The sequence below is a fragment of the Tetrahymena thermophila genome, assembly GCF_000189635.1.
Source record: "Tetrahymena thermophila SB210 genomic scaffold scf_8254576, whole genome shotgun sequence".
NCBI lineage: Eukaryota > Ciliophora > Oligohymenophorea > Hymenostomatida > Tetrahymenidae > Tetrahymena > Tetrahymena thermophila.
Genome location: NW_002476347.1, coordinates 60,017 through 83,452, shown reverse-complemented (window position 1 = coordinate 83,452; position 23,436 = coordinate 60,017). Strand labels below are relative to the sequence as shown.

At 21.4% G+C, this 23,436-nt stretch overlaps 4 protein-coding genes across 4 annotated transcripts; 1 reads left to right on the top strand and 3 right to left on the bottom strand. All coding sequences in view use genetic code 6, as the record gives it.

The window, feature by feature from the left end:
- Positions 1-1,511: 1,511 nt before the first annotated feature.
- Positions 1,512-6,277, bottom strand: TTHERM_00912240 (ABC transporter C family protein; the record flags this gene model as incomplete). The annotated part of the gene is made up of 13 exons (XM_001020193.2): positions 1,512-1,853; positions 1,902-2,460; positions 2,521-2,669; positions 2,720-2,943; positions 3,003-3,485; positions 3,537-4,054; positions 4,215-4,490; positions 4,544-5,043; positions 5,093-5,380; positions 5,448-5,582; positions 5,643-5,845; positions 5,929-6,091; positions 6,143-6,277. The coding sequence occupies 13 exons, from the start codon at positions 6,275-6,277 to the stop codon at positions 1,512-1,514; spliced, it is 3,975 nt and encodes a 1,324-aa protein (XP_001020193.2).
- Positions 6,278-10,682: 4,405 nt separating this feature from the next.
- On the top strand, positions 10,683-11,996 carry TTHERM_00912230 (hypothetical protein; the record flags this gene model as incomplete). The annotated part of the gene is made up of 1 exon (XM_001020192.1): positions 10,683-11,996. One exon carries the CDS (start codon positions 10,683-10,685, stop codon positions 11,994-11,996), a length of 1,314 nt encoding a protein of 437 aa, XP_001020192.1.
- A 1,538-nt stretch (positions 11,997-13,534) lies between these two features.
- On the bottom strand, positions 13,535-15,904 carry TTHERM_00912220 (transmembrane protein, putative; the record flags this gene model as incomplete). The annotated part of the gene is made up of 5 exons (XM_001020191.2): positions 13,535-13,637; positions 13,685-13,958; positions 14,010-14,283; positions 14,570-14,931; positions 15,028-15,904. 5 exons carry the CDS (start codon positions 15,902-15,904, stop codon positions 13,535-13,537), a joined length of 1,890 nt encoding a protein of 629 aa, XP_001020191.2.
- A 3,175-nt stretch (positions 15,905-19,079) lies between these two features.
- On the bottom strand, positions 19,080-19,584 carry TTHERM_000912203 (hypothetical protein; the record flags this gene model as incomplete). The annotated part of the gene is made up of 3 exons (XM_012798616.1): positions 19,080-19,175; positions 19,256-19,423; positions 19,516-19,584. The coding sequence occupies 3 exons, from the start codon at positions 19,582-19,584 to the stop codon at positions 19,080-19,082; spliced, it is 333 nt and encodes a 110-aa protein (XP_012654070.1).
- Positions 19,585-23,436: the final 3,852 nt, after the last annotated feature.

Sequence of the window (23,436 nt, the reverse complement as noted above, 5' to 3'; positions counted from 1 at the left end):
ATCAATCGGATATCTTTTTAAGTCTGTCTTTTATTTTTTAAGTTAGAACTTTATTTTTAATTAATTATATTTATTTCTTCAATAGAAATTTCATTTTTATATGAAGCAACTAATTTAATAATTTATCATATTTGAACAGAAGTTAAAAAGATGCTTTCTGTATATTCATGTAAAATTTAAATTATTTATTTTTTAATTATCTAAAGTCTATTGTATTTGTTAATCTGAGAAATTAAGTCTTATTTTAAAATAAATTTTAAATAATAATATTCAATTTAAAACAATTTTATGAAAACTTAAATTACTTAGCATCTTATTTTATTGTGAAAATAACAAAGAAAATTCAAGTTACATTCGTATATTTAAACGAATAATAATTTAAATATAATTTTTTGGTCAGGTTTTATCAATTGCTGATCTTTAATTTTTAATTGGATATTGATTTATAAGTAAAAAAAGATATATTTTCTGATCATTTCTTAATTAAATTTAATTTCTTTATTAACAATATAAATATTCTTATATATAAATAAATATATTAACATATTCACAGAATATATCGCAGATAGCATTATCATTACAGCAATTTAAAATTGAAAATTAAATACTCATTACTCTGAATTTTTTGTAAGCAGAGAAATAAATATCGATATTTGGTACTTGTCTTCATATTTTTTGTTGATATTAATGAGAACTTTCTCTAAATTTTAGTGAGTATCTTTTGCTTTTAGAATATGTTTGACTCTTAGTCATGTTAATAATAATACTAAAAGGATAAAACTACATTAAGTAAATTTAATTAAAAAAGTAGTTGAGTAATTAAATTTTATAAAATTACTGATCAGGTGCTTTTAAAAAAATTTAAGCTTTTATATAAAATATGTATTTAAAGTTGTATTTTATAGTGGGTTGTCTTAATCTAAATTATTTTTTAAGTGCTAATTTTTAGAATATAATCTAAAAATTTTAGTTATTATATTGATCTTTGGTTATTAAATTAAGATAAAAAAAATATTTTATTAGTTTAATATAAGCTATTTATAGCATAAATTTCATGTTATATGAAAGAAAAAAGTATTGTCTAACCTAAATAAAAACTTTAGTTTGAACTTATCATATAATTTTTTACAATCAAATTTAGTAAGGAAGGATTAATGAATTAAATATAAGATAATTTATTACAAATATAAAAAAAATATTTTTAAACAAATGAAATTAATATATACTTTAGATTCTCAAAAATTAGCACCTTTATATATTAACAACCATTTTTTGAAAATATTTAGTTGAACAGCTATATTTTAAAGTAAAAGAATTTGTTTAAAAAAGAAGGAAGATTAGATAAAATACAATGTACAAAAATTATATTATAAATAAATTTTATTATTTTAGAGTGTACTCAATATGTATTTATTTACTTTATATTAAATACAAAAAATAAAATATTATGTTAGACAGATTGATTTCTACTTTTCTCCTAAATTTTTAAAAATTAAGTTCCAAAATATCAATCAATTGATTCCATTTTAATTAATCTTATTCAGTATTCCAGAAAATAAAGATTATTTATTTTAAAGCAGAGTTTAAGGACTATCAAATTCTTTTACTTAACCATGGTCTAAAACAAGTATTTTGTCGCTATTCATAATGGTTTTTATTTTGTGGGCTATCGTAATCATTAAGCAATCTTAAAAACAGTCATTTAGAACTTTTGTGACATGATCTTCCATAGATGCGTCGATATGACTAGTTGGTTCGTCGACAATTATTATCTTAGATTTTTTCAAGATTATGCGGCATATGCTGATTAACTGCTTTTCACCTTCTGATAAGTTATCACCCAGTTAACTAATCTGTTTTTGAAAAAGTTATACTAAATAATAAATATGATAAATATTTACTTAGGTTTTAAGTCCATCTTTAAAAGAACGAAAAGTACTAAATCCACATTTCTTAAATGCATCTATAATCTAGTTTTCTGTGTATTAATTATACGGATCAAGGTTTTATTTAAGACTTCCTTCATAAATATAAGGTTCTTAACTTACAACACTTATTATACTTTTTCTTAGATTTTTTAGAGGATACTCAGAAATGCTTTTTCCATTAATTAGTACATCTCCTTCAACAAGATCTAGTACTTTAGTTAGAGCTAGAGTTATTGATGTTTTTCCTGCTCCTGTTCTTCCTACTACACCAATTTTTTCATTACCCGAAAATTTTATACTGAGATTCTATAAACAATTAGGGAGGTCTTCCCTATATTAAAAAGAAGCATTTTTGAAAACTATTTATTGCTAATAAAAGCAGTCATATTCAGATTCAAACTAGCTATTGTAACTTCTTTAGTTTGATTCTATATCAGGTTGTTTATAGTTAGAATTATTAGATTAATTATTTTATTAAATTTAAGAATTTATTGTTTAAATTTATAACTCGTAATCTTCAGGAATAATACTCCTTTTTAAATACCAAAAATAAATATTTTTTATATAATTCAACATTTTTAAAAATATTTACTCTTTTAATTTAAGGCATCTTTCATAATTTACTAAATGAGTTTCATAAGATATCCATGATTTAGTAAAATAAACTAAGCTGATAGCTATTCCTGATACTTACACAGCCATTAACACAGCGTTATTTGCTGAAACAGACATGTCATAATACTAATAAAATAATACTTTAAAAATGAAATTGACAAAAATTAATTTCTTACCACAATTGCTACACTTATTAAAACTGGGAACATGTTTAAAAAATTTGAAATACATTCAAACCAAAATTCAACTCCATTAAGAGCTATTTGATTTCTCAAATCTATATCAACATATTCTTGGAAAGTATTTTTCATTTTTTAGTAGCAAACGCAATAGCGAACATAAAATATACCTCTTATTATTTCTGAAAAGTATTGCAAAATTGGACTTTTAGAAGTAGCCTCTGAATAAATAAATAAATAAATTTTAGTTATGAATTTCTGAATGTAAAATGAACATTACCTATTCTAGCTAACTATCTTTTTGCTTTTAAGAATATAAATGCAATAAAAACAGCTAGGAAGATGTAGCAAATACCAATGGGAATGGTAGATATATTACAAATGATAAATGTTGTAATTATAGAAAAAAATAAACCTCCAATATTGTAATAATTACTAGACATATCCTAAGTAACCTACATATCTACTTGATAAATATCCTTAGAAAGGCGATTCATAATTCTTCCTGATGTAATCAAGTTATAAAATTTTGTAAAGGAAGCTCTGAGCAATTCAAAAACGATGGATTTATGTAATTACTTTGAGAGATTTGCCATTTTAATTACAATATAAAGCTCAAAAGCCATTACCAATAAAAGGCATAAAGCGTTCAAAGCACAGTACCCCATCATGACTTTAAATTATTAATCTTTAGGAGCATCTTTAGACACATCTAATTATATTAATTTAGAAAACACACCTGCAACTGTGTAAGCAGCTATTACTGATAAAATTATTGAAAGTAAGTAAAAATATTATTTCTGAAAAATTATACATATGATGCTAATTATTATAAATGGAGTTCCTCCAACACTTTTAAAAAACTCTTTAAGGATTTCTAATTTAAAATTTCCCTGTTATATATCTTCTGATTAAATTAATTTTTTTGTGTAATTATTCTCATTATTTTATTCTTTTCTTTGGCTTTTAAGAATTTTTATAGATTATGCTCTCTCCTTTTCCTCATCATGCATGTCTTACTCAAGATCATACTAACTATTATTATTTGCTTAGGCAATTATTTTTTTAATTTAATTGTAATTTCCTTCGTTCACAATCTAGCCATTTTTTACTACAAATATCCTATCTGCTTTATTCATTCCAGTTAAGCTGTTTGTAAAAATTACTCTTGTCTTATCTTTTAACATTCCCTCAAAGCACTCTTTAGCTATCTAAGTAGATACTCCAATATCAAGAGCACTAAGAGGATCATCTAAAAAGTAAATATCTGCTTCCTTATAGATTGATCTTGCTAAATTTACTCTTTTCCTTTATCCTCCAGAAAGTGTATCTCTAAAAAATAAATAAATAAATAAATAAATAAAATAAAAACAAAATTTCACTTCAATTTTAATATTTTTTTTTATTTTGTATTTGAGTAGTAGATTTTTAAAAATTGTATCCTCAAAACATATGATATAAAAAATTTATAAAATATACAAAAAGCTATTACCCTTTTTCTCCTATGTTTGTTTGATCTCCATCAATAAAATAAGAAATATCTTCCTCTAAACTGCATACTTTTAAAACTTGTTTATATCTGTCTTTGTCAAAAATTTAACCAAAGACAATGTTTTCTTTTACAGTATCTTAAATTATCCAAGGTTCTTATGAACAGATACTGATTTATCCATTAATTTAAACCATTTATTCATACATAATTTATCCTCCATTTACTTCCATTTCTCCTAATATGCCTTGAAGGATAGAAGTCTTTCCACTTCCTAAACTAAAGTAAAAAAAATTAGTTTAAAAGATAAAATAAAAAAATAAATAGATTACTCCCCATAAAAAACAACATATTCTCCTTTCTTTATGGTTAAACTTAAATTTTTTATTTCAAATAAATTAGATTAGGATTACTAACTAAATGATTATCTTTCTCTTTTGGATAATTAAACAGACTCTTCAATTTAATTGATATCAAGAGAGTTCTTCCAAGAAAAATTTGAATTAATTAAAGAAATTGCATTTTGTTAATCATTGCTATTTATACATTATTAATAAACAAAACTCTCTGTTAAGAAAATATCAATTCTCTTCATAGAATTAGAGCCTACAACAATACCCTGTATAGAACTAGGAACAGAGATAAGAAAATTTAATATGATGTTATATGAGCTATTGATCATTAAAAATTATGACAAAGAACTTATACCAAATATAAGTGTAACAATAAATATTGCAACTGTACATGAAAAATTAGAGATAAATTCATTTAAACTACTTAGAACATTTTACAGCTTTAGTTCTTTGATTTCTTTTTCTCTTTTATGCATGATCTAAAAAAGATTTAGTTAAACTATTAAATCTAATTTGAAAATAATTTACTCTTTCATCAAAAAAGGATTCTAGACAGTTATACTTAATGGTTTTAATTCCTCTCATCATTTCTTCAAGAGATCTCATACGAAGATCTTTTTAGTGCATGAATTTTTTTTAGATATTTCCATACCATTTACCGAAAACTAAAGAAATAGTAGAGGCAATTAAAACACATACAGCCATCACAAGTATGATTTTAACATTATTTAATTATTTATAGCATAAATAGAAAGACACTAATATGAGCAAAAAAGAGAAGGCTAAAGTAAAAACGCTTTAAACATAAGAAACTATCTTTAAAAAAAATATATAAATTTTATATTTTTGAAAATAATATTTTATTTTAAATATTTAAAATTACTTGTAAAATATCAACTTAAATCATATTTAAGATATCTCCAACTTTATACAATTAGTTTCTTTACATAGCAAAACAAAAAGTTTTTTTAAAGATCTTTATACTAAGAGCACCTGTCATTCTTACAGTCAACTAACTCTTTGTTGAATATTGAATAAAATTTAAATATTATTGAAAGAATTAAATATTTTATGTTACATAATAGAATTTATAGTTAGAATAAATTATAGATTATAAAATAAATGAACTAGCAAGCAAGACCATTCCAAAAATCATTGGAGAAAAACTTTTACCACGTAAAGGATCATCAAATGCATCTAAGATCAATTAAAAGGACATCATTTTAAACACATTACTCATCAGATACAAGAAATACAAGATAGCTGAAATAATAATTTCCTCTTTTTAATTCAATATAAATATTTTAAATTTTACTTTGCTTGATTTAATAAAAGTAGAAGTATTTAATAATAATAAAAATTACTTTTATAAATTCGGTAAAAAGTAGTCTTTATTTTGTTTTTAACTTTAGGATTGTTAATAAGCTCTTCATAAATTTTATCAAATTTCTCAAAATTATATTAGCTTTAATCTTTTTTATTCAGCTAGAATATATCTTCTTGTTCTAAGCTCCTTTTTTGAGCATTCTTTTTGAATAAATATAATTAAATATCCTATTAATAAATTATACAATTTACTTTTATCAATGAAAACACCCAAAAGAACAATATTCTTGAAAAGAAATTTATTTTTGAGAAAGGGTCTTTTGGATTTTACTTAGCTTCCTTGCTCTCTAAAAGCGTCTTTGAAGACAAATTTTGAGATTAATCCATTTTATAGGTCAATTCTTTATTTAAGATAATTTGCTAGCTTTCTATTTTTTTTTAAGTGTTTTTTATTTATTAAAACTTAATCAATATTATTAGCAGGCAATATATTTAACATATATAAATCAAAATATTTCAGCAAGCTTCTTCTAATTATTTTAACACTCTTCAATATTTTTGTATTTCTTCTCAAATTTTGCATACATTTAAATGTAAGTTATCTTTATTGGTAGTCTTAGAACATTTGTATTACATTGAATAAGTTAATAAATATATATGAAAATACAAAATATTATTTAATTATTCCTCAAATTAATGAATTTAGCTAGAAAATTAAGGTATTTTAATTTCAATAGTATACGATGATAAATAAAATATTTAAATTTTAAAATGTAAAATTTGTATTTGTTTAAAAAAGTAAATAAAAGAAATATTGTTAAATTTTTATTTTTCTTCCTTTTCATTTTTCATTAAACTATGATGAATTCTGAAAATCAAAGAAAAGATAGATCAAAATCACTTTGCAGATACAAAGAAAATACTAAAACCTGCTTTAAATTCTGTTCATTTCTTAATTAAACTCTTAAATAATAAGCACTAATGCTTTTCAGGCGATTTTTAAATTTTATAATTTATTATTACTTAAATTTTGACTATATAAAAATTAATTAGTACTAAAAATATATCTCTTTTATTTACTCCATATAAAATTATTTAATTTTTGCTTTTAAATTATTTTCAAAATAATCATTGTTCTATTTAATAAATAAATTTAATATTGTGTAATAAATAATATATAATTCAAATATTTTTTATCATTACCTTTCTAGTAGAAAAAATTCATTCTATTTTTAGACTAAAATATAGCGAACATCAATTAAAAAATTTGAGGATATAAAAATGATGTAAATTTGAAAATATAATTTTTATTTTAATAGTTTTTTTTTTTGTAAATAAAAATATTTTTTAAATAAATCAAAATAAGTAGTTACTTGTAATTTAAAAAAAATAAAACAACTATTAATTGAGGGTAAAAAATTGAAATCTATTGATAGTAAATGTTATTTTCACTTTTTTTAAAAAAATTTTCATGAAAAAATGAATGAATTTTTACTACGAAACACACCCAGCTCATCCCTCTTTTTGATTACACTGTTTATTTATATTTATTTAAAACCTTTTTTATTAAACATACAATTAATTTACAAGTAAACCTAAACAAATATGCTTTATTAATTTTCGATTTATCAATTAAATTATTATACTCTTGATTAATCAATACTAAAATAAAAAAATATTTGGTTTATAGACTATTTCTTCATTTTTAAAACAATTAATTGATTATTTTTTAATAATAATGAGAATATCTAACTAAAATCCAAATTAAAACACATTTTTGTCATTTATTATAAATAAAACTTTAAAAAATCAATTTTTTTGAGGTTGTTCACATTTATCCGCATTTGTTAAAATGAATTTTTTATTTCGCCCAAAAATTTTGTTCGCATACCTAATGTGCTCAATTCCTGCTTTTGGCCTATTCAAATATATCGTTATTAGAGGTGTTATTAATTCTTTTAGTATTTATTAAAATCGTTTAAATAAATTATTTAATTTTTAAGAGCTCTTTGAATTTTATACTATACGATAAGGATTACTATTTTTTCTTCTTGAGTGATTATATCCTTTCTTTTAATATAATCAGTTTTTTTAATCAAAGTTTTATTGTTATCAGCTTATATATTTTAAAATAAATTTATTGATTTGCAGTAATGATTTTGGTGAACTTATAAATTAGATTTAAGTTATTTAAATACAAAATTATTAATATAAATATTATTCTTTAAAATAGCTATTACTTTTTAAAAATGAAACCTTTTATCTTATTTTACCTTGATATCTATTTTATAAATTTATGAAAGATCTGACTCAATTATACTTCTAATATGAAGAATATTTTTTTTAAATGATATATGCACTTATTAATAGTTTTTATTATTTTCTTGCCACTTAGTTTTATTATTTAATGAATTCATATTAATGTTTAAATAACAAATTATAAATTATAAATAATTATAATTTAAAAAAAACCATTTTTAAACAAATTTATATTAGTAATTATTGGTATTATTCAAATAAAATAAAGTGATAAAGCATTTCATAATATTGATTTTTAAAACAATTAATTACCAACTTCGTAAGGTCTAAGTATAACTAGATACTTTAAATATTTAAATCATGAATATTGCATTCAACAAGTCTACCTTTTGTTTTAATTTCAACATATGAAAAGCACGAATAATTCGAATCTTTTAACAGAACAAAAAATTACTTTTAAAATTTAATTATCTTTCAGCAGCATAGAAATAGCAATTAATGTAGATTTATCAAAAAATTATCCTAATTCACAAAAACAAAACTTATTTTTATAATAAAATAAAAAATTACTTATTTAAGTAACTATTGATCATAACTTTTACTTTCCCTTTTTTATTTATTACTATTTATTGTTCATAAAGTTGGTAAAGATAGGTTATAAAAAAGTATGTAAATTTTATGGTAAATAGGATTATAATATTTTATTTTGAAATATAATTCTAGCTATTTCTGATATATAATTTAAAGAACGATTTAAGAGAGTGATACATATTGGTAAAAGGTAGAAATAAATGAAAATTCATATTGATTAAATTAATTTAATTCATAAAAATAATAATTTCTTTTAGAATCTTCAAACAAAATTAAATAACTAAAAAAAATAATACAAAATATATATGGCGAGATAATGAAATTAAAAAACCTAAAAAGGTAAAATATTTGATTATAAAGAAAAGGGTTGATGGGGGGGGGGGGAGAGATTACTATACGGGATTTGATAATAAATAAAAGAAATGTTTTATTTTAGTCATATTAATTAAATTGTATTAAAAATAAAAATATTTTGATACTCCCTTTATAATCTTATTCTTTTTACTCAGTATTATTTAAATAATTAGTTATCAAATTGACTAATATTTAAAAATTACCTTTTCTTAATTTTTGATTGTTTCAATTAAACAAAAATTTATTTTTGATTAGTTTCATTTAAAAAATAATGAAAACTTTTTAAATAATTATTAACCTGAATTTTTTTCTATTTATTTTTTCAATATAAATTATATTTATCAATGATCAATGCGTTTTTACTTTAAATTTATTTGATAAAACTGAAAATAGTCAAATAAATATGATAATAAAATTTTTAAAAATATTTTCTAGTTTTACACAACTGTATATAATTTGTTAAGCTTATATGTTAAAATTGCATAATATACAACTAAACTCAAAATATTAATACTCATTTATATTCATTCGGATTTCATTGAAATCTAGTATCATAAAAAAATTTTTAAAGTTTGTTTTAAAAAAACATATTTTCTTAACTGATTTTGCTTTCATATATTTTTATTTAATTAATATTTACCTTTTTCAATTTACGAAGAACCTTTGAAGTTAGTAAATATTAATTTATTTAATCCTTTTTCTATAATTAAGAGATAAATATAAATTAGATGTCTAACATATAAATACATTTTAAACTAAATATTTAGTCTGTAATATGCGTTAATTAGGGTATTAGATTTTGATATGATAAACAACATTCAATTGAAGACTAAGAAAAAAAGTGATCTAATTAAATTTTGTAAATCTGATAAATTATATTAATTAAAAGCAAATTTAAAATTTATGATAATTCAAGCTTAAAATGTAAAATAACTGAAATTAAATACTCTTTTGATAAATAACTCATTTTATTTGATTTCTATCAATTTACTTTATTTAAAATTATAAATCTAAAAAATGCAATATTTATTCCTTTTGACAAACAAAACCCATTTATTTTTAGTTAATTATATTACAAACATATGAAGTTTTATATATCAAAACTATACTTCATCCTCTATTCATAACATGTTATTTCTCAAAATATTAAATTCAGGTAATTTTTTAATTAGTTTATATGAAAGATAAAAATAATAGTTTTTAATTTTTTTTCTTGTTTCATAATACTTTAAAGTTAAAAAATAATTTTTAGAGTATTTTAGTAATTTCTATTTATTCTAAATTTTTAATTTACATTTTTAGATAATATTTTAAAGATCTTAAATTTATTTAATACTCAATAAACTTACTCATTACCTTTTTATGGATTATACAATTATTGATTAAGCTAGTAATAAATATTCGTTTTTTTATCAATATTGATTTTTATTTGATTTCTTTACTTTCAAAAGTTTTATTCTAAACAAACGATAATTCAAATAAAAGAAAGTTCCTCAGTTTTAAATAAATTTCAAATATATTTATTCCAACTTTAATCAATAACTTTAATAATTAAATAATCAGTAAAAAATTACTAATACTTCAAAAAATGAATTATAAAATAGCCACATTAATCTTTATTTTGCTATAATTAGCTTTTACATAGTAATGTCGTAACAGCTGTGCAACTTGTAATGGAAATGTTTGCCTCTCTTGCAGCGCCTAAAATTCTTAAGTTGATCCTAATCAAAGAACATGCGTTTGTTAAGATGGATATTATGCTTCTTCTTTGAACCCATTAACTTGTAATAAATTAATCTCAGGTAGTTCAGAAAGTTAGTGCAATATTGATCTAGCTTTAAATATGGCTAATTTTATTGTTAACACAGATTGTTATTACTACACTGAAAATGCTGGCTAAAACGGTTAAGAAGCAAATTATGTAAGATCTGATGTTACAATTGATACAATTCATTCATAATTCAGTAATGCAAGTTGCAGAGGCAGTCTTGTTACTCATATATAGTATTAACCTTCAACAAACAATTTCCCTAAAGAAGATTAAAATTACATTGACTTACCAACTCCATCTTCAGGAGGTTCATATGTAAATAACTTACCTGGTGGAGATGTTGGAGACTAAAGAATCTAAATTCCTCTTATTGATGTTTATAATTTAGCTCATAGTTCAAATGTAAGCTAAGATGGTAGCCAAATTGTGTAGATTTTGAATTTTAGAATTTTACTTGGTTTCTCTGGAACTTGGCTTAGATCACATAGATGGTAATCAACTGTTTTTACAAATAGAAACTAAGTTTAAATCTTTACTGTTAATGTGGATATTTAAAGAACTTAGGGTTGTTAATCAGGTTAGGAATGTATTATTATTGCTGATTTAGATATAACTGGTGGATAATATAAATCAGATTGGAAAACTCTATATACCTCTTCTAGTTCTAATAAAAATTCTGTATCTAAAGACTCCCTTAATACAGGTGCTCCTCCATCATACACTGTTGGTGATACTATGTATTTGAGAGTTTGGTTTTAGGATCCTACTTATACCTAAACACTTTCATTAACAAATGTTCAATATATGACCGGAAGTGGACAAGTTTATGATTAAACTAATCTTATAGCTCCTTCTGCTACAGGATGGAGTTCAACAGATAATTCTTTACATGTTTAATTACCTTTGGTTTTACCCTCCTAAAGCGCAACAGTTTAATTAACTATGTAAATTTAACTACCTCCTTCAAAAAGAAATTTGTAAGGCTTATCATCACCTACAAAAAAGGTCTCTTAGTAATTTACTTTTACAGTTGCCAGTGCTTCATCGACTAATTAAGGAAACAGTACAACATATTCACTTACATTATTACTTGGAGTTATTAATTTATTGAGTATTTTTATATTAATATGAATAATAAAATTTATATAAGTATTAAAGCATTTATAAAAGCAAATAGTTTTCATTTAAAATTTAGATATTAATATACTTTTACATTTTAAATTAATTTTTTTCAGAGTTGAGATAAATTGTAATCTGTTTAAAAAATATTATTAAATACTATTCAAAACAAATAATTCTTTAAATAACTGAATTTTTTTTTAATTTAAAAAGAAAAAGCTACCAATCATTAACTTCATTTTTTATTTTTATCTTCAAAAAATAAATAAATTTATTTTTTTTTTAATTTTGAAAACTAATTAAATTCTAAATGAAAAATAATTTTAAAAGTGTAATATATGAAACATAACACGAAAATAAAATATAAATTATCATCATATTAACTTAGGCGATAAAAGTAAATTAAAATTTTCAATTTATCTGCTTGAAGTCATAATCCTCTCATTATCTACACTCGAATCCTTAGTAAGCTATGGAGCTAATTAGAATTTATCAATATGTGCATAATTTTTAGAACCTTTTTTATTAAAAATTAATTAATTAAATATTATATTTTATTAAGAATTATGATACTGAGTTCATTTTGTTTAGATTTTCTTGTGTAGTAATTCCATTTATCTTTGAGATTTGATAAATACTTTATACTTTTTGCTTTTTTCTTAAAAAGCCTACTTTAATTTGAATCAATACCTTAAAATTTGTTAAGTTAAGTTAGAGGAGAACCTTAAGAGATAATTTGAGATTTTTATAAATAAAAGACAGATTAGAATGATTCTTATTAGTAAAATTAATTATTCTTTAAATAAATAGCAAGCTTTTAAATTTTGTTTCTTACTTTTTTCAACTTAATTATAGACTATAACCTTTATTTTCTTACAATTTGTATATTTTCAAACATTTCTGGGTATTTTTATTTAAAATAATAGAGACATTTTTAGATGATATTTCTTTTTTCTTCTTCACTAGATATTTTTACTTAAACTATGTTTAAAAAAAGTTGTATGATAAACAAGAGATTTGGTAATATAAGTATTAAAGCTATGAGACTGTTTAGTTGATTTAATTATATTGAAGATACATTTAAAGACAAAGCACTTAAAAATACTGATTTCTATTAGTAGTAATTAAAATTTGTTCTCGTAAATGGTTAGAACTTTAAAAGCAAGTAGTATTTTACTAAAATCGTAATATTTATTAGACTAAGCTAATATTTAAAAAAAATTATAAAATAAATTAGTTAGGTGTTATATTAATAATTAAATAAATATACCTTTAATATCAAATCTTGCTAAAATACTATTGAAGTTAAAATAAATATTGTTTTATAAATAAGTTTTCCAAACTCCCAGTAGAAGAAACCTTACTTATAACCGGCAAAAATAAATGAATATTTAATTTCTAAAAATATAGACCACTTTCTCTTTTTACCATTTTTTATTTTTAAAAATAAAAGTAGAGGAATAAATAGTGCCCACAAAATTAATAATGGTAAGCTAAAATAGAAGATATACGGCTTATGCTTAGTTGAATCATAGCAATCAATAGAAACATCAATGTCTAAGTAATTTTTGTTTCCAATCTTTAAGCAATTTATTGATCTGATTAAGGTTGTTATCACCATAGGGAAAAAATAAAAATACATAAAGATAGTAGCTGTATTTAAATATTTTAGAGCAGATTTATTTTTTTTAAATACTTACATTAAAACTCCAAATATTAAGTAAGTTATGAATAAAGTAGCTGGTAAAGAAAAAGACCATATTGTTTGATAAAACCATAAGGGCTGTAAATTTGGAAACTATGAAAATATGCAATCAAAAGATTTACTTGTAACTCTAAGAGGGTTTCCAGATAATCCAATAGATGCTTTAAAAAATGAAGGGATACTAATTTAAATGGTATTAAGTAAAGATAACATTTAGAGATGATCTGTTAGAATCTTAGAAACTATTTATGATTTATCTTTATCAGTTACTTTTTAAATTTATTAAATTATTAAAAAGTTAAATATTTAAAAGTACTTACATGTCGTGCCCAAGTAAATTATATCTGCTTTATTGATAAAATATCCTGCAAGTTTTGCTTATAATGAAGAGATAATTTTTTTTAAAATTCCAAATATGTAGCAAGAGGCAAATAAAAATATGGCAAGATTTTAAAGTACTATATATAAAACATTTTAACTGCATCTGTAGCAATTTCCTTCATCAAATAATTAAGAATATCTATATTCCCAAACATCTCCATAAATGTCACAAGATTTGCAAATAGGACCTTTATAACCTTAAATGCAGTTCATCTTTTTTTTAATTTTTTATCAAATAAATTATGAAATTGTAGTATAAATTTTAAAAGATAATAAATATAACATAAGATATTTAAGAGTTTGAAAAAGATTTATATAGATTTTATGATTTGTGATTCAAGGGGGGGGTATTTTATCAATTTATGATAAATTATTATTAAAATTTTTAATTTCAAATAAAAATATTTATTTTAATTTTTCATTATGTTTTTAAAAAATAATAACCTGTACATTTACTACTGATTATTAAATTAAATATCATATAAGATTAATTATTTACTTTTGATAGATTTGATTCAGCTTAACATGAATTTGGATTAAAATCACAATAAACAATATTGTCTGTGTATTCATTTTCTCTCCAATACCCATTTCTTAAGTAAATATTAGAACCAATACATTTAACAGCCGAATCTGGGCATTGTTGGCAAGTTGTATCATTAAGATTTAATGAATATTTACCGTCAGGGCATTATTCACAGATAAGTGACTTCTCTTAATGTGTTAATATATCTCCAACAGAACATCCTAAAAATTATATTTTGATTTCTAATTCAAGTTTTCCTTATTTAAAATAAACCTACTACTTAGAATCTTAAAGCTCTGAAATTGTATTAGAAACTAGTTTTAAAACTGTACTACCTAATGGTTTATACATTACTTAAAAACTCAATTAGAAATGATCATTTATAAATTAATTTGTTTAAAGCTGACCGATACATTAAATTTAATCATTACTTTAATCCCATTCAACTGAAATACCAACTTCTTAAATTAATGCTTAAACGCTGCTACAATATTTAGTTAAATATGGCTCATTTGAATTTGGAATAATAACAGGGTTATTTTCTTCATCAAGGATTTAAATTCTTTAAAATGATATTTAATTACCACTTTTCAATTATATTACTTCTTCTAAGCTATTATTTTTTATAATTAAGCTTTGATTGTTTACTTTTATGTCATCTAAACTTATCTTTATTTTTCTTAATGCCGATCCAAAATTTTTTCCAAAAATGGTAGCTTTATTATTTATAATTTTATTATTATAAACTATTCCTTTTTAGAAGTCTAAAATAAAATCTGGAATAATCTATTAATAAAAAACTCCTCCTCCAATAGCAGCTTCATTAGAAAAAATAGAAGTATTATACATTTTCAAATTTGAGTTTTCCAAATGAATAGCTCCACCAGTTGAATAAATGGCCGTATTAAAGTTAAATAAACTATTTTTTATAATAACTTATGCTTAAAACACACTATTACTAATAAACAATGCTCCTCCATTTAAAGACAAGCATTTATTTTAACTAAATTGAGAATTTTCTATTTCAATAAACTAATTATCTATAGCTTGGATTGAACCTCCTTTTCCTTTTTAATTACTATTACTAATAAATGAGCTCTTAGAAATATTTATTTAATTGCAAGAATCTATTACTAAGATAGAGGAATATGTGTTTTATTGTATTGTAATATTTCTAAAAGTAAGTTAATTTAATTAAACTGCTAAAATTTTTTCTAGACTTATGAATGGAATGTCATTTTATATGTTGATATCCATAAATATAGAAGAATCTAAAAGAACCTATCCTGCAGAAACTTATTAACTCATATAAAGTAAGGGAATCTGATTATTAATACAATTAGCATTTTTAATTATAGAATTTTAAAAATTCACTATCTCTATCAATTTAGGAATATTTTAAGATGTCCCTACTCTAGATTTAGTTATAAAAATTGTATCTATGGTAGATTGTGTTGAAAAAATAGTCATAAAGCTTTAAGATAAAGTAAGCTAATTAATTTTCATATTAAATATTGTTGTATTGTTTGCTTATAAATAGATTTGTACATCTATTGAATCTTAAATGTTAATATATTTAGCATCATATTAATTGCATAAAAGCTGTAAATTATTCTTTAATAATGGTTAGACTTTCGCAAAATAAATAGTTTAACTTTGACTAATGTTAAATTTTTCAATACTAGAGATGAAAGTCCCCTATATATTAAGTATAATTGAAGATTAAATATTGTTAATGTAAAAATTTGTAGCATTCAAAACATTAGATATCTAAATTTCAAAAAGTGATACATTATTTGATTATTAAAAGAATATGTCTGATATCAATACTTCATTATTATTAACAAGTGAGAATAAGTTTGTTTAAGTTATATTTATTATTTAAATTTATTTAATGAAAACTCTTGTATTATTAGATATATTAAACATAACATTTTGAAAATTAAAATTGCTTATAAAAATATTTTCTATCACAACTAGTTTACAGTTTGAGATAACTATCTAGTTTTATTATTCACTTAATATTGTATTATTAATTGTTATGTTTTGGATTAAAACCTATTCAAAATTAGACAAAATCAAAGAATTATTTAAATACAAATTTATGTTTACCATTTAAAAGTTATCCATAGAACTATTTTTATTCAAGCTAATTTAATTAAAAATAGATAAGTTCATTTGTTTTAATTAAACATTTTGTATGTAATTCTAAAAATCATTAACCTAATTCCAGAAAATACTATTTTATTCAGAGTCTGATTAAATTATTAAAGTATTTGTATAATTTGAATCATTTTTCAAAGTTTATAATAAGCTTAAATCAATATCTTAAATGTATTATTAATTTTAGTACTAAATACTTATGACAGATGGTATGTAATTAGTATATTAATTTGAGTTAAAAGCTTAATTTAATGCTAATTTTGTATTAATGTTTTCTTAGGTTCTATTTTATTATTGAATCATAATGCTACAAATTTTAGTTTGTGATAAAGGAATAATTGAATGATAAATATTTTAATAGGAAGATAATATCAACTCAAGATAGATAAGCCCATTTAAATCTTATTGAATTTACATATTTTATAACTTTTAATACTACTAATTTATTTCTTGAATCAATTCATAATTTGAATTGTAATTCATTTTTATGATGGAAACTTTACTTTTTTGTAACACTAAAAAATAATTATTATAATTTAATTTTACGAAATTAGTGACTTCAGAAAGTCCTGAATTTATTGTTGGAAACTAAGGTTAAAAGCTTAGAGCATTATAAATTATTACATCATTTGGGCAAATAGAATAAATAAAATCCGTATCATAGGAAATTATTGCTTATTTTAAGCAAGCATTTTAAATAGTAGACAACATTTTTAAAGAGTAGCTAAATATTTGCGTGGTTCCAATATTATTAATGACATATATTAACTATCTAAAGGGATCATTAACAACATTAGTAATTTTTATAAATTCTAGTTTAATTGAGTAATCTACTTACAAGGATTCAAGATTAAAAAGTTGTATTTCAAAATAATTTTCTTAAAATACTATTAGACAAAGTTGTTTAGATTCATTCGTGATAGGATCGTTACTATTGTATTTTTCTTCATACTCAAAAGGTATGTCCCAAAAATTATTTTATTCTTCTTAAAACTTTTTTTTCTAAAGCTTTAATGCAAATTTAATAGTTGAATTTTTAGAATAAGTCAATTAGTAATTAGATTACTTAATAAAATTAAAAATTTAAATCATATCAGGTTAAATTAAAATAATGAAATCACTAAAAATAAGTGTCTAAATTATATTATCTATAGTAAAGTTAGTTTGATAGACTTCAGTCAGAATATTTTTAGTTAAATCTATTTTGTATAAAGAAGAGATTCTTTCATAAAAGAGAAATATTTGATTTTACTGATTATCGTAAAAGTAGTGGTCAGTAAAATCTTATAATGTTATGTTTTAAATTAAATTTAATTATTCTTTCAATAAATCAGGTTAAATAATACTCAGCTTGTTATATGTTATGTAAATGAATTGATTTTTTTAAATTTATATGAGCTATGTAAAATATGGATATATATTAAATGGTACTGGATCAAATAATAAAGTATCCATTAACTAAGAGTTTTTAAATAGATTCAAAGAGAGATTAACAGTACTGTAATATACGATATATTTTTCTCCATAAATTATTGTTTGAATATTCTGATATTGAAAGAGGTTTGTTTCACTAGCATAAAGAATTTCATTTAAATCAAAAGAAACTATTGAATCTTAAGTTTATGCTATGAGTATTGATTGCTTAAAATTTAGAAATAATGAATTTATTGGATTTATACTGAAATCTTTTACAGAAATGGTTTCCATAAATTGCATACTTGGAAACTAAAAGGCTGAGATAAAATAATCTTAATATATAAATAAAACACTTTTAAACTCATCCATGATTATTCCTTGAATGTTAATTATATTTATTTTAAAAGTTGTAATACTTTTAGTCAAGTAATTTAAAAGGTATATTATAGGAGAGTTATCAATTATTATTAAGCTGTTTTAATTTTTATAATAGTAAGAAGCACCTTTATTAAATTGGCTAGAAGTTTCGTATGTAAAACGTTGTAAAGTACCAGTAGCATTAACAATATTTATTTGATTTATTTCACCAACAAGTCCAATTAATATATTATTATCTAAGTCATAATAAATATTAGTGGAATTTTACTTATATTCAAAAATATACTCTTATGTAAAATAGTTTTTATGGAAAAAATAAAAGTAATCTGGACTATAAAAATATACCACCAAATAACCATCTATATCAACTATAGGTATGTTATATAAGATGTTTTCTAACTAAAATAACTAATCCTATTTTATAATATTTTTAATTAATATATTATTACTTCTTTCATTCTCTTAATAAGAGGTTAATAAATAAATTTTATAAGCTAAAAAAATAAAGACCCTATATTTTTTTTATTCAACAATTCACAGTATTTTAAAAATCTTTTAGGGTAATTATATTTATCAATTTTTAAGTAGATAGTTCTTAATATGGGGATGTATGTATAAGCAACTGGAAAAATTAAGAAAAATTATTACTATATTTCAAATATAAAATTGATAGAATTTAAACAAAAATAATTATTATTTTACATTAAGAAACTCTGCAATAGGCTAGCCTGTTCTCAAATCAAAAACTTAAAGCATAGGATAGTAAACGACAATTAAGTTTTAATCACACTTTAAATAAAATTAGTCTTAAACGTTTTATTAATCATAAGTTGATACTTGAATAATGTCAGAAATTGTTCCATCATTCATCTACAAATAATTAAAAAAAAATAAACTTTAAATCAATTAAATTTTTTAATTACATTTATGATTTAAAAATTAGAATTTTATGTCAAATATACAATTCTGTTTTGCAATTAGCAATATTAATATTGCTATATAGTCTATTAGGCTTAATAGATTAATGACATTTATGTTTTATTTCTAGAGTCATATAAATAAAATGCGTTATTTATTACACAAATAAAGCTAACTAATTCCCAATCTATGATTTTAATCTAAAGATTAACTTGGAAATCAATATCTATCACTTAAACTTACTAACTTCCTTTGAGAAAGTTATAAATGTATAACTATCTTGTGATTTAGTCGTAAATAGCTATCTAGCTATTTTCAATTTGTTAATCTTATATCGTTTAGTATTATGTTATATTTAAAACATCAAATGGTTAATTAAGCAAATTAAAATACCAATAAGCACCTTGTTTGGATTAAAAGCAATGGATTGAAGTTTTATCATCAAATAAAATTTTTCCAAGATAATAATCTTATTCATATGATGCTTTGACTACAATCATATTTTTTGTATCTATTATGTCTTAAGATTTTTTAATGTATTGAGTATTTTCTATATAATAAAAGCTAAATTGGGATTTAAAATATAAGCTGAGACTTGTTTTCGATGAAATTGATTCGAATTATCTTAATTCCATATCAAACTTATGAAAACTATTTTATTCATAGAAATAAACATACTTATCATCATACACTAAATCCTAAGATGTGATTAACAAATATTTTTTAGGATATTAAATACCTAAATTTAGAGTCGATAAGCTTTAAAGATCAGGTGAATAAATATATATTTTAGATTACTAAAAAATGAATATTTCGTTTGTTTTTTTACAGACTAGAGAAGGAAGATAAATAGGATTTATCTAAATAATTACTTAGTTGTATAGTTTCAATTAACTTAATGAAAAAATGTAGCAATTATTGTTATTATCTATCAAATATATTAAATCATTTTCAGATATTAAAGGATAAATTACATTATTTATCTTCCAAAATTCTAAGTAACTTTAACCAAAATTATAAATCTATATTATTTAGTGTGTCTGTAAATCAATTAAGTAAAGAAGTAATTAATGTTATTCATCATAAGTTAAATACGCTATTTAAATATCATTTATTATAATAAAATTACTCAGAGAAAAATAATTTTCAGAAGGATTGTCAACAATATTTTGTTATGTTTTTAAATTATAAATTTAAGGAACATCGATTATTATTAAAATTTCAAGCTTTGAAATATAAAAATATTTACTCAATAATTCATCATAACCTCTTTGATACTTATAAGATAATATCTACTTCTACTCATTTAAATTATATATGTATTCATATACAACGGTGTCAATAACTTAGCTTACTAGAAAATATTTTTCATTAATATTTGCTACTCTATCAAATTAGGTAATATTATCCAACAGATAAAAATAAATAAATTATGTGTTTATTCCTGGATTCTTTTACAAATTAGTGAGAGGATATTATATTTTTATATTACCAATTAATTGATTTAAGTAAATCTAATTTCCGTCATATAAATTAAAAGAATTTGAAGTTAAATTACTGATAATGATCATTTAATTTTAATCCAGCTAATCTTTTTTATCATAATAAAGTTTTACTTATAATAGCGGATTTATAAATTAAATTTTATATTAAAAAGTAATAGTGGAATATTATATTCTTATTTATTAGTAAAATGAATCTGCTATATTTGAAATCTAAGTTAAAAATATACTTATATTCAGTGTTGGAACGAAGGCTAAAAAATTTGACTTCGCGAAGAAAAAAAAATCTTGCCTCTAAAAAAGCTTCGCCCCTTCGCGAATTTTCTTCGCCTTGCCAAACTTCGTTCCAACACTGCTTATATTATTATTTTCCTCAAAAATAATATTTGATATGGTTGTTTAATTATTTATTTGTGATGATTTTATTTACTTCAGTAAATTTTCAGTTAAAATAAATTAATCTGTTTATCTATATTTTTCTAAATATTGCGTTATATTGAGAAAGTATAATGAATCATTGATAAAGAAAATGAAGGAGGAATTAGAAAAAGTAGTTTCCTAAAAGCTAAATTAGTCATTTATTTATAAGTTTATTGGAATTATTTCTGTGATTTAATCAGATGAATCATTTAGGATAGCTATTTCTAAATTTTAATTATCATGATTATATTATAATATGCAATTTAATTATTTGCTATAATATACACTTCTAGAATATGAATTGTTTAGGAGTTCAACAGATTAAATTTGAAGATTAAAATCATTATCAAATTAAATCTTTTATACTTGCGCAATACCATAAATTTAACTAATTTAGATTAAAAAATCATTTTTTTATTATACTTAAAGTGAGGATGCAGATGAGTAATTTAGTGTTTTATTTAAAATGGCTAATGACCTGTCTTCTTATAACTCCATTATCTTTAATTAAACAAAAATATAAATTATGTTATTTAAAATTAAAAAAGCATAATTAATACCATAGAATTTACAAAATCTATTTATACTAAATAGTTTGTCTTTGTGATGTTTTCAAATTAAATAAAACTTATCAGAAAGTTATAGGGGAGAGTTTGTTTATTTAGTTTTTAATTTAATGAGTCATACCAAAATATGTCATAAATTTCATTGAACCCTAGAAAAACTATTTAGTTTGCTTAATCAATATATTAAACATTTTGATCGTAAGCTAAGTTAGTTTGATTGAACACAACATTCATAGTCTCAAAATCAAATACTACTAAACTGTTATTAGCTGAACATCCCCCAAAAGAGCCAACTATGAAGCTTTTTTACAGAATTTCATCACCAAAAAACATATACTTTGAATAAAAATTTGGCATATTTTATAAGACTTAGACTGAAATTATATTTAAATTACTATCCATTAATAAGAATGTGCAATGAGTTGCTCTAACTAAATATTGATTCTTGTTTATTTATTCTATCTATTTTATCCTTTTATCAAAATATGACATGGTATAATCATCTACTTAAATGCATTATATAATCTTTTCACAAATTTTAGTTGTTTCATTTTAATAATAAGAAGAAGGACAACTCATAACGCACTCGTCTAAGTTATATGGGGCTAAAATATATGACATTTTATTTTAGCAAGTGTCTTATTTAAGCTAGCACTGATTTTAAGCTTAATTAAGAGTCAAATTCACATCACATTCAAGGCATATTTAATGTATATTACATTTTACACACCCAGGTACTTTACATTTAACACATTGTTAGTTTTCATCATTTATTTCGCCTTTTTAGCAGCTTTATTAGCAAGTAGAACTATTTTATGAACTCATAAAAAAGTTTTCATTGCAAGTAACACAAGAATCCTAATAGATATTGTAACAGCTTAAACATTTACTTGAACATTCAACACACTGCTATGCTATGACATCATATATTTAATTACCTTTGCATTTTTATGCAATTACTATTAAATTTAAATTTAAAAGAAGAAAATAAGCAATTCTCTACATCTATCTAAGAGTTTTCAATTAAAGTTTCTATTTTATTAGATTAAGAATTTAGTTTTCTTATTTTTTAAAGCAACTTTTGATAGTTTTCTTTTTATAACAATTTTTTAATGCTGACGTGATCTTTTTATAAAGACTTATTTCTTCTTATGCAGTAGGTTAATTTAAAAACTAAAAATAGAATTAAAAATACATATTTTTTTTAAATTATAAATAAAATTGAATATAATTTTTTTTTAATTAGATTGTTAAAAGTAAATATTTTCATTAACTTTTAATTAGATTTTATTTTTAAAATATTTAATATCAGAAATTCAAAATTATCTTTGGACTTTGAAGTTTCCTAATAGAATTTGTAACAACTAAAACATCTGCTTGAAGATTATAGTGACTATTAAGAAATAACATAATAAGTTTAATTTCAATTACATTTTAACAATCACTACATTTAAAATCAAAGCAATAAACAATTTTT